Source organism: Cibotium barometz, chromosome 49, assembly GCF_041138505.1.
Source record: "Cibotium barometz isolate CiBa-2024 chromosome 49, ASM4113850v1, whole genome shotgun sequence".
Taxonomy (NCBI): domain Eukaryota; kingdom Viridiplantae; phylum Streptophyta; class Polypodiopsida; order Cyatheales; family Cibotiaceae; genus Cibotium; species Cibotium barometz.
This window is the reverse complement of record NC_141094.1, coordinates 38,959,471-38,971,839: the sequence shown is the minus strand read 5'-3', so window position 1 is coordinate 38,971,839 and position 12,369 is coordinate 38,959,471. Positions and strand designations below refer to the sequence as shown.

The following is a 12,369-nucleotide window of genomic DNA, read 5'->3' as shown; positions in this document are numbered from 1 at the left end:
GAGAGTTTGTAAATCCCATTCTCCACTCCGCCTTTCCAAACAACCTCGACTGTTGCTTTGTTCCAAAGAGCAACAAAATGCTCATCAAACTCCACCCAGATGCCAGCCTTGCAAACCTCATGCACTGACAAAAGATGAAAACCAAGTGCTGGGACATAAAGAACATGGGAGGAATGCTTTCCCTCTTTGCTATCGGGAATAATCTCCATCCTGCCCTCACTGTGAATCGGGATAGTGAAATTGTCACCAATGAAAATGTGACCTGTCTACCATCGAAGATCCTGTAATAACTCTCGCCGCAAAGGAGTCATGTGCCTGGAAGCACCACTATCGAGAATCCACTCCCGAGTATCCCTGGCTCTGAGACCAACTGCCTCCCTACTCAAAGAAGATGAAGCATCTGTGTCCATAATCTACAAGTGCACAAAAGCCGGAGTCTTTGCAGCTGCCAACTGAAGAATCAACACTCTTCTCAGTACTCCGTGAGCGACACTTCCTCCAATAGTGACCCTTTTGGCCACAATGGTTACAGGTCCGCTCGGCCTTCAGAGCATCACGCTCTGAGTCGGACTTCTTCTCAGAAGCCTTCTCCGATGAAGACTTCCCTTTGCCCTTTTGTTGTTGTTGTTGCGGCCTTTCGCCCACTGGCCAGTCAAGGCCTCAAAACCTCCGCCCTGTGGAGGATTCGTAAAACGCTCTTCTTGGTCCAAAACCATAGTCACAAGCTCCTCCCATGTGATGGTGTTAAGCCTCCCACTGGTGATCAAAGAAGAGTAGAAAGCTGAATACTGAGAGGTCAGATGAGACAAAAAAGTGCTGGCTATGTCCACTGAAGATGTCTCCTTCCCAGCCTGAAGAACCTCCTGCTTGCTGAGGAGGGTTCATAAAACGCTCTTCCTAGTTCAAAACCATAGGCACAAGCTCCTCCCATGTGATGGTGCTAAAACTCCCACCGGTGATCAAAGAGGAGTAGAAAGCTGAATACTGAGAGATCAGATGAGACAGCAAAGTGATGGCCATGTCCTCTGAAGATATCTCCTTCCCAGCCTGAAGAATCTCCTGTTGAAGAGCCTAGAGTTTGTTGATGTGCTCCCGCATCGTCGAAGACTTTGCAGAATTCATCACTCGCATCTGTCCACTGAAGAGGTCTCCTTCCCAGCCTGAAGAACCTCCTGCTTGCTGAGGAGGGTTCATAAAACGCTCTTCCTAGTTCAAAACCATAGGCACAAGCTCCTCCCATGTGATGGTGCTAAAACTCCCACCGGTGATCAAAGAGGAGTAGAAAGCTGAATACTGAGAGATCAGCTGAGACAGCAAAGTGATGGCCATGTCCTTTGAAGATATCTCCTTCCCAGCCTGAAGAATCTCCTGTTGAAGAGCCTAGAGTTTGTTGATGTGCTCCCGCATCGTCGAAGACTTTGCAGGATTCATCACTCGCATCTGCACTTCCAAGGAAATCCGCTTCATGGGTGATACCCTGTTATACAGAGAAGCCAAGTGCTGCCAAATCCCTCTGGCCAGCGTCATGTCTTTGATATGATTAATCACCTAGGGTGTGCAATTAAGAAAGATGAAAGAACGCACACAGGCATTGACACAATCCCATAACTGTGCTTGAGCCTCCCGTTCTTTCTGAGTAGAGGGTAAAAGCTCCCCGTCCTCCAACTCTGGCCCTGGAACACCAACTATAATGAAATCATCCGAGTCATAAGACTCCAAGACAGACTCCATCATTACCTTCCAGATGCCATAGTTGGTCCCGTCCAACTCTCGATCCACTGGGAATGTAGGGAGCGTGGGGATCTTCACGTGCTTCTCAGCCATCTCAAGCAAATCTGCCCATCTCAAGGGTTCACAAGGTCTTGTGAAGGGAGGGTGGGTCAAAAAAAAAATGAAGAAGAGGCTGCAAACACTATGCAAGGTGGCTGTCCAACAGTGATGGCCGCCTTCTACCCGATCTCCAAGTCCCGAACAGCCCAAGAATTCTCCAATCAGCACCAAAAATCAGCAAACCCTCAAGCTCCCACTGTCTCCAAGCTTCAAGCGACCTAGGGCTCTGATATAATTCCATCATTTTGGTATCAAAGCTACGTTAGCTTTTTAAGGTTTTTTTCCTTTTTTTAAAGGGTTTCAGCCTAAGTTGTCACTGACACGTAGCTAACTTGCTGCTACACATTGCTGATCACTTGCGCATTGCTACAGCAATTTGTGGCCTGCTGACGATCTACTCTAAGATTGGAAGCTGAGGAGTGATAAATTTGTAAGACATATATGGAGTATATTCTGGTGGTATGGGATGCTAGGACCTATCACATGTGCGGGTTTACAAGATTCTATCGAGGCAGATGTTTTAGCCTCTGATGGAATAGTTATCCTAAACTCGGGATTGCTAGATGCCTAGTTCATGGGGCGAATATACTAGCCTCTAACATGGCAAATGTCTAATCTTACAGCCTATTACTAATAACTATGACTGTTATTTACAACTCTTGTCACATGCGGAAGCTCTGGGAGTCTTCTTTCAGCCCTAAGTATACTGCATAGGAACTCTCAATGCAAGAATAATCAACATAAACAGAGAGAAGAGAGAGAGATAGTTGTGTTATTAGTATATTGTATAGTACACAAAGATAGTACATATTCTGTGGCCTTTGGCCTTCCAAAACGAGACATAAAGCCTAATCTAGACCTCAAGGGTCCTATCCTCCATAAGGGAGAGAGATGAATAACAATGAGTACTCTGGTGCCTTTTATAGGCCTTTGGAGGAATAAATCAACTCGCCGCCCTGCTGTTGGCCAGTTCCATGGACACCACTATATATATATGCTGTCAACCTCATCAGATGCATGATAAACTGTTGGCCGACAAGGTCCTGTTCCATGTTGGAAACATGGATCCTCCCACTTCCCGGGAGGTCACCCATCCCAATTGTGTTCCTGCGCAAGCGCGCTTAACTGAGGTGTTCCACAAATTGGTCTTGCCATCCAGACCCCAAAACCTGAAGGTGTTAGGTGACCTCCGGTAATCCAATTTGTAGAAACCTCAACTTGCCAAGATTCAAACCCAGTCTCACCACGTGAGCTAGTTCTCTCTAGAAGTGTGGATTGCATCTCCAACACCCCCCCTCAAGCCACACTTTGGTTGAGGTCTTAACTTCCAACATCACAACCTGGGCTCTGATACCATGTTGGAAACATGGATCCTCCCACTTCCCCGGAGGTCACCCATCCCAGTTGTGTTCCTGCGCAAGCGCGCTTAACTGAGGTGTTCCACAAATTGGTCTTGCCATCCAGACCCCAAAACCTGAAGGTGTTAGGTGACCTCCGGTAATCCAATTTGTAGAAACCTCAACTTGCCAAGATTCAAACCCAGTCTCACCACGTGAGCTAGTTCTCTCTAGAAGTGTGGATTGCATCTCCAACATTCCACACATAGACCTTCCCACGCCTGTGAGACAAGCCGCCACTGCTCAAACCTTGATGTTTTATCCGTTGCAAATCAAGGATTAGCTTGGATCAACCATAACCATGTGCATGCACATGACATCCCCTTCTATTAAACTTGATGATGGGATTCTAACCTTTGACCCTGGATGACTGTCCTCATCCCTTTGTCTCCACATGGACTCCCAAACTTGTCATCCTTTCCTTCCTGGCAACATTTTCACTGAAAACCTTGCCCTGTCTCTGATTCCACTCCAAATCTGATGTAGAGATCTGTGCATCTATTCCACTTTGTCCCCTTGCCTTCTTGCCATGTGTCCCTGAACACAAACATGAATCCTTCTTCTTGAAACAGATCATGGCACCCTTGGCCTACTTCGAGTGCTCCATAAAAGCCTTCCTCGGCAGCCCCAACTGGCTACCAACTCTCATGAAACCCTCCCCTTGGGTTTTCTTGACACCAACCAGCTTTTGGGGGTCTTGACAGATGCTTAGTTACTCTCCTTGGACCTGTGCACTTCTTTTGGGACACCAACAACACTTAGCATAGCTAAGCCAAAGGATGCTTTGATACAATGGTGCATGGTCACCACACGACCAAAAGATCAAGACATGAGTGATGGTTTCATCCATGCGCGATGCAGTAACACAATAAAGTACAATAAGTAACCACACTATCAGCCCACAAGGTTGACTGCTCCTAGAGTCATACCTTCAAGTTCTAAAGTCTTAGGGAAAACCAAGGCTTCCAGAGCCTGTACTAAACATGACCTAGCTGTCGCCAAGCATCATATGCTCAGCAAGGGTGCGTGAGATAGCGAGGGTGGACGGTGCACGCGGAGGTCAAAAGCTTGGAGCTTTGGTGACCCGACATTGTTTCAAATGTTAGACCCATAATGGCCTCATAGCCTGCTGATCATCTTTCCACATCAAGTGCACAAACTATAACACTGCATGTGTGCATTATAAGAAATATACACTTCCTCACAACTTCTTAACACAAGAACCCCAAGAGAAAAATTACCAGGGTTCTTCGAAGGTGAGTCGCTCAGGCTGCCACCAAAAATCATCTGTTCTTCCATGAAATGTGATGATCCCAGCCTTGTTCCAGACCGTCGGAAGCATGTTTGATTGGTTGAGCACCATCCCCCTCCCTGGCAAAGTAAGTAAAAATAGATATATAAGTAAAAATAGATATCTATGCACATAACTACCTGACACCTCACAAAACTCAAAACACTGATGTAGAACTGCAGCATATGACAAGTTATAGTGCCTAGAAGTTCACACAAGTGACCTGTGCCACAAAATTTTGTACCAAAGAAACTGACCTCAAGATGGACCAGCCAGTTATTGACTCCAAAACCGCGTCCCCTATCAAAGTGATAAGCAGGGGGGCTCCCGTCCAAGCACACTGCATCAACAAAGGTCTAAAATATTTGAGTTTAAAGCATCTTGACCTTCTCGATGAAGAATACGATGTAAAATCAAGGTCATTAGAGTAGGTCACAATGTAAAATCAAGGTCATTAGAGTAGGTCACAACCACTAGTAGGTGCAAATGCCTTCACATCTTAGAACATAAACCAGCCTCATAAGCTTCTGCCACTTTTGGAGCAAAATAGCAGACTGGATAATGAAGCTTTCATAACCACACATGTTTTAAATATATCTACCTTCCAGTCAGCACCTCTTCCCTGAGTGGTACAACCTACCCTATCCAAAGGTTGTGAGTTTAGCCCCGGACACCTGCGGTGCTTGCCCACCTCCCTATGTACCAAATAAAAGAGGTATGAGTTGGTTTTTATGTAGGCATATGCTCACTTATGGTAGTGCTATATGTGAACAGGGCTTAACCAAGGGCACTTTTTCCCATGTGGTTTTTCCCCTTGGATATCAAGTGTGAAAGGACACTAACATAATATATTTTGTACTTCTATATTATATGGATGTGGCACACATGCAAGGGTTGACTTGCATTTTGTGGATACCACACTTTTGGCTCTCTCTCTCTCTCTCATTTCTGTGTGAGCTTCTCCATCCTGCACCTAACCCTAATGTGCAAGTTTGTGTGTGTGAGTGTGTGAGTCCAACACCAACAATTGGTATCAGAGCCAGGTTGCTGGCCCTAGAAACTGCCCCTTGAAGAGCTGCTAAAAACCTGCAGATTTCCGTCGCCCTCAAATTTCTGTCCAACAGTTCCATCGCTGCTCCGCTGCCCGGCCACCAGAGACCGCCGGCCACCAGAGACCGGCGGCGCTAGTGCGCCCAAAACCGCCGTCGCCCAAGAGCGCCTGCCTCCGTCGCTGCTCCATTCCGGCCGTCCGGAGCCACCGTCGTCGGTCAGTGCCCCATTCCGGCCAGCGGTAGCCGCGCCGTTTGCTCGCACGTGCCCAGCCGTCGGCGACCTCCGTGCTCGCGCTGCGCCTACCGCCTCCGCCTGGACCGTCTCCTCTGCCGCGTACGGGGACCCGTGTGCTCCTCCTCGTCGACTCTCTAGCTCTCAGATACGCGTTGCGCCACCTCCGCCTGTCCCGGCAGCTCTGTGCGCTCGCGCTCCGGCTCCCCGTTGACCATGCGCTCCAGTTCCCAGTCGACCTGCATCTCCGGCGGCTCCCTCTACACGCCTGCACCTCGCTGCTGTCCGGTCAACATTTGCGCCTGTCTGCTCCACGCCTAACACCTGCTTTACACGTGCTGCCCTTGCCTAAAGGTATTCTCTGTACACATTTTTGTTCAAACACAAATACAAATTTTGCAGCCATTTCAGTGCAGGTCAGATACAATTTTGCAGACACTACAATGCATGTGGTGAAAATATGCAGATTTTGCAGACACTACAGTGCATATGGTAAAGGGTTCAGGCGATTTGGGGGATTTCTCAATTTCAGGACAAATTGAAAAAATTGGGCATGTTGCTTTGCTTGCAATTTGGGGGTTTTCAAAATTGAGGTCAAAATCAGCAAATTGAACCTCTTTCAGTTGCAGAAATTTGGGGCTTTTGTGAAAATTGGCCAATTAAATGCACATTGAAGCGATTGGAGTGCATAAAAATTGAGGATTTTCTGATTGGAGCATGTAATTGGGCATTACAGCTGTGATTTGTTGCGTATGTATACACATTGTGTGTAATTTGACAATTTGGTGCAGGTTTACACTTGCTTTGGTTTGCAGCCATAGATTTGCACAAGACATTTGGTTGCCTGGCAGTGCACATTGGTGCTTGGTTTGCTTGCAGGTATATTTTGTTGACATGGCACAGAATGCTACAGGTGTATTTGGTGTGCTCACCCAGGAGGACAAGTTGGATGGATCTAACTACTCCCTCTGGAGTTTCATGATCCGTAATTTGCTGGTAGCCAAAGGGCTTTGGGGCATCGTGTGTGGTGATGACACACGCCCACTTACCATACAGCCAGCCACACCTCAAAGGGGAGGTGCTCAAAGAGCTCCTGATGTAGAACCTGCTCCCACACAAGAGCAGAAGAGATGGGACTCTAGAGGCCATGTCATTGATAGCCCTTTCAATGAAAAGGACTATTATTCCGCACGTTCGTTCTTGCAAGACATCGAAGCTTGCATGGGACACATTGGAAGCAATGTATCAGGTACGCAACGAGGCAAGAGTTGCCTACTTGAAGAGGCAATTGGATCTTCTTTCAATGGATGAGGGTGACTCCATGGCAGATCATCTCACCAAAGTGAAAGATTTGCAGGAACAATTGCTCAACATTGATGAGGTTATCCCAGACAGACAGATGGTCACCAACACTCTTCATTCTTTACCACCTTCCTACTTGGGCTTTCACACCTCTCTCAATCTCTCAATGAGAGGAGGTGGTGATCCCATCACTTTTGAAGAGCTGGTGGGTTTACTCTTGCAGGAAGAGCAAACAAGAGCAAACTTATCAAGCAACCGTGGTGGAGACAAGGCATTTACAGCCAAGGATAAGGGTAAAGCAAAGAGCTTTAAGCATGGGGGACAACAATCTAGCAAGGCTGGTCATGGACAGCCCTCTTCTGGTGGTGAAAAGTCTGACAAAGGGGGTGCAAACAAGCCCAAAAAGAAGGGCAAATGTCACTACTGCCATAAGCCTGGACACTACATCAGTGAATGTAGAAAGCGGATTGCAAAAGAGAAAAGGAAAGCAGGCAATGCAGTAGCAGACTCTTTTGATGACAAAGCACAGCAATCAGCTAATGTAATCCAAGAAGAGTACACTTTTTTGGTCACATGCACTAGTGGCACACCAAGTGCTTCAGACACTGATATGTCTTGCATTGTATTTGACAGACAGAATGCATCATGGTATTTTGATAGTGGTGCTTCGAGCCACATCACTTCATGCAAAGATGTATTTCAGCACTTGGTTTATGCTTCAAATGGCCGCACTGTATCATGTGCAGATCATACTACATATCCAGTAAAGGGAATTGGAAATGTCATACTTATTGCACCCAATGGTGCCAATATATGTATGAAAAATGTATTGTATGTTCTAGGAATAAAGAAAAATCTGCAAAAAAAGGGAATAGATTATGAAGAAACTTTTGCTCCTACTTCGAGAATGACCACAATAAGATCAGTGATTGCATTGGCTGCACATAAAGGATGGATAGTGCATCAATTGGACATCAAAACTGCATTCTTAAATGGGGATTTACAGGAGTAAATATATGTAAATCAGCCCATTGGTTTTGTAGTTCCTGGTGAGGAACATAAAGTATGCAAGTTACACAAAGCATTGTATGGGTTAAAGCAGCTCCAAGAGCTTGGTATGATAAGATACATGCTCATCTAACCAGCCAAGGTTATGTGAATAGTCCAGCTGAAAGCACATTGTATGTGAAGAAAACCGATGCCGATATTCTCAGTCATCTTGTATGTAGATGACATGCTCATTACAGGTACTAGCAAAGCACAAATTTCAGATTTCAAAGCTGATTTGAAAGCTGAATTTGATATGGATTTGGGGCCTTTACACTACTATCTCGGCATACAGTTTATGCATACAAATGATGGCATTGTTATGCAGCAAACTAAGTACATAAAAAGTTTGCTAAAAAGGTTTCACATGGATGAATGTAAGTCCATTTCTACTCCGGTAGAACCAAGTGTACGGCTTACTATGCATGATATTGGAGAGCCTTTTGAGGCCGGCATTTACAACCAGGCAGTGGGATGCCTCATTTACTTGTGTAACACGAGGCCAGACATATCTTTTGGGGTGTCTTTGTTGAGCAAATTCATGCACATCCCAGACACAAAGCATTGGCAAGCAATCAAACGCATTTTTCATTATCTTAAGGGTACCCTGGATCTTGGTTTGTTCTATCCCGGGGGGGCAGCTTGCAGCTTTATGCATACGTGATTCAAATTGGACTGGTGATTATGATACCAGGCAATCCACCAGTGGGAATTGTTTTTTTCTTGGCAGTTCATGCATATCTTGGTTGAGTAAAAAGCAACCCACTGTTGCCACATCTACTTGTGAGGCTGAGTACAGGGCAGGCTTCACAGCTACAGTAGATTGTGTATGGTTGAGAAGACTATTAGCTGATCTTCGTGAGTGTCAACAGACAGCCAGAGTGCTATGGCCGTGGCACGAAATGCAGTATTTCATGCACGTACCAAGCACATTGAGATTCACTATCACTATGTCGGAGAGAGGCTACATGTAGGGGAGATCAGTTTATCTTACTGCCCTACACAGGATAATGTTGCAGATCTATTCACAAAGGCTTTACCTCGAGAAAAGTTTGAAGCTTTCCGCAAAGCTTTGGGCTCTCTCATACAGAGAGTGATCTGCTACCTTGTACAGGTTACACTTCCACTACAGGGGGAATTTGTAGGCATATGCTCACTTATGGTAGTGCTATGTGTGAACAGGGCTTAACCAAGGGCACTTTTTTCCATGTGGTTTTTCCCCTTGGATATCAAGTGTGAAAGGACACTCTTAACATATAATATTTTGTACTTCTATATTATATGGATGTGGCACACATGCAAGGGTTGACTTGCATTTTGTGGATACCACACTTTTGGCTCTCTCTCTCTCTCTCTCTCTCTCTCTCTCTCTCTCACACATTTCTGTGTGTGAGCTTCTCCATCCTGCACCTAACCCTAATGTGCAGGTTTGTGTGTGTGAGTGTGTGAGTCCAACACCAACATTTTAAAGAATGTCTACCTTGCATGCATGATACCGATCCATTTGAAGTGAAAGAAGCAACCTACAACACTTCAGCTGTACAGTATATATATATGTCAATACAGTTGCAACAAAGATAAATAACGATCACCCGTGTTTAGGTGAAAGTCGGCGCCCACACATATATTTTTTGTATAAAGGATAACTCGACTAAAGAGAAATGACTTCCCTTGTGTGAGATAGAGAGCTCTTATCCATATCTAGTCCTTATCCTTAGCTCTAGAGTGTGAGAAAGTGAGAGTGTGTGGCTTGCAGATTATCTTTTCTACCACCATATCTACATGCTCTAAGCGGTTAAGCCCTTAGAGAGCATCAACAAACGTCAATGAAAAAAGTGGGAGTTACAACAAGCAGGCTAGTTGCAAAGTTCAAGGAGCTCAAGGGTGGGAGCTTTATTCGGGCGATACACCAAATCCCTAATGACATTGGTTAGCTGTTCTCATCATTTTCTCTTGGTATTGATTGACAGTTTGTGTGTCCCTCTCGTACAAATTGCCCTGCCATGAGGAGGATACAGCAAGGGGGGAAGCAGGGTTTGTGTGTCCCTCTCGTACAAATTTCCCTGCGATACAGCAAGGGGGGAAGCACAGATCTATGCTTGGCTACAAGGATGGCCTCCAAAAACTTTTCAAAAGGGATGGAATGGCAGGTGGAAAAGCTAGAAAAATAAAGTCAAAGGTTGAATAAGCAAAGGAATGCCCATATGGGCAAGACTGAAATGTTGGTTGGCCAGCTTTTTCCAATAGAAGTGGACCTAAATGGTGCCCATGCCAGCCTTGACCTGGGGGTTCCAATTGACTTACCCTCTTTGCCTGATACCACCCCTATTTTTTGAGCTGATTCTTTGAAGCATAAGATGCTAGTGTTCCTGCGAGAGAAAGAGAAGAAATGAAAAAAGCTGTAATGACATCTCATAAAAGACTTGAGGGTCCATGAGACAATGGTAATCAATCTAGAAGGGCATCCAGCGTGCACAATGAAAAACAATTATCAACTAGATAGAGTAAGAAACTGGCTGAAAAAAAAAAGGCTTCCATATGCTGATGGTATGGTATAAGAACATGATTACAAACATGCATGTGTGAGCGGTATCTCCTAGACATAACCCTGCATCATCTGGTCGTGAGACTCTGCTCCTCTAAATCAAGGACACACCAAGTAGCAGTATTGTCCAGTTTGGAGCCTATGGGTGAATGCCTGGTTTGGGGCATGGGGCATCTCATGACTCACCCTAACAGCATCATCTATCCTAACTCTAGTGGGAAAGAATCCCCCTTACTTATTCGAGTTTGACACCTAGCTGTTTAAGTCCAAAGACTTCAGCCCAACCTTATCAAGCCTACATTACAATCTCCAAGCCTGTTCCTAAAGCACATGGTTGACACCTAGCTGTTTAAGTCCAAAGACTTCAGCCCAACCTTATCAAGCCTACATTACAATCTCCAAGCCTGTTCCTAAAGCACATGGTTGAATGATGACTGAGACGCCATAAGTGAGCTAAGCATGTAGAGACTGGCAAAGTTGCATTAATATCAGATGTTGCCACTTAATCTGATTAGGCAGATCACCTGAGCAGGGTCGAAAATCAGTTAAAGCTGACACTTTTCACAGCCCATTGGATCAACCAAAAAAAAAAAAAAAGATATGATGAAGCTTCATTGTTGAAAATGTGCAGCTTCACTGTCACAAAACATAACTAAAAAGCAGGACCAGGAAACCCACTTCTTTTGCAAAGATGAGAGAAGATAGCTTTCCAATTGGCACAAGCTCCTTCCTTGGCTGGACTCAGATCATTGCTCAGCATTTCTGTCAACTGTACTTGTTGAGAGATTCTGGCAGAGTCGATTGAATTAACATCAACAATTAAACCTTAAAGCCCTTAGACAGCATGCATACTGATCATTCATCCACATAAACAGCAGCACTCAGTCCCAATGATCAGGGTGCCCTACCCCCCTTTGGTAACCAATCCTAGGGTTTTCCGACACACTCACTAACTATTAACGCAAAGGCATAACCAAACACCAAATCTACGAGCAAAAAGTTGAAATACAATGACACCACACTAGGGCCGGAATCTGGAGGCTCTTCAACTGGTCCATGTCCCCATCATGGACACTTGACCCAAATCCACATGCAAGGCTTTGCCAGGTTGCCTGCACAGAAAACCATTCCTGGCCAGCCCTGATGTTTTGGGAAAATCAGGCGTGTGAACACAGGCTTTCCGAAAGGGGATTTCAGGATATTCACACTTGTATAAAATGGTGGACTGTTTATTAATGTGACCATGCCAGTTTAAAAAGGGTCCACACTCATTTGAAAAAAGGGTCGACAATTTATATAATGGGCACCCCATGTTTGACAGATTTCACTCTTCAATGGCTGGATAAGGTATGGGTATCCAATTAATATAAAAAGCTAGAAAGAGTCGAACATGGCTTTCTTGGTGATTTTTTTGTAAAATGAACACGTGAGGGTGCACACAACTTAAAGAAGTCATATCTAGGTTAAAGGGACTTGTTAAGAAGATGACCAGGAGTGCAAATAGAACACCTCCAAAAAAAAAAAAAAAAAAAAGGGGGCCCAAGCCATGGAAGAACAAAAGGCAGGCGAATGGGCGGTTTATCACAATGGCAAAATCACCATCACAGATAAACCACCCATACGATGGTGCGAGATCTATGGGACAAAGGATACACTTGTAGTAGCCATGTAAA

The 12,369-nt window shown here is 45.2% G+C and overlaps 1 protein-coding gene across 3 annotated transcripts in view; it reads right to left on the bottom strand.

The window, feature by feature from the left end:
* The window catches only part of LOC147610561 (pectin acetylesterase 8-like), a 70,572-nt gene that overhangs the window by 40,705 nt on the left and 17,498 nt on the right, over positions 1-12,369 (bottom strand). For 2 of the 3 annotated variants that reach the window (XM_086786660.1, XM_086786659.1), the window contains exons 2-3: positions 4,776-4,858; positions 4,469-4,598 (exon numbers count right to left, since the gene is read on the bottom strand). The exons of the other annotated variant lie outside the window; for it this stretch is intronic. In XM_086786660.1, coding sequence (XP_086642786.1) covers positions 4,469-4,598; positions 4,776-4,858 — 213 coding nt within the window. The remainder of the gene's footprint in view (positions 1-4,468; positions 4,599-4,775; positions 4,859-12,369) is intronic. 3 annotated transcript variants of the gene reach the window in all.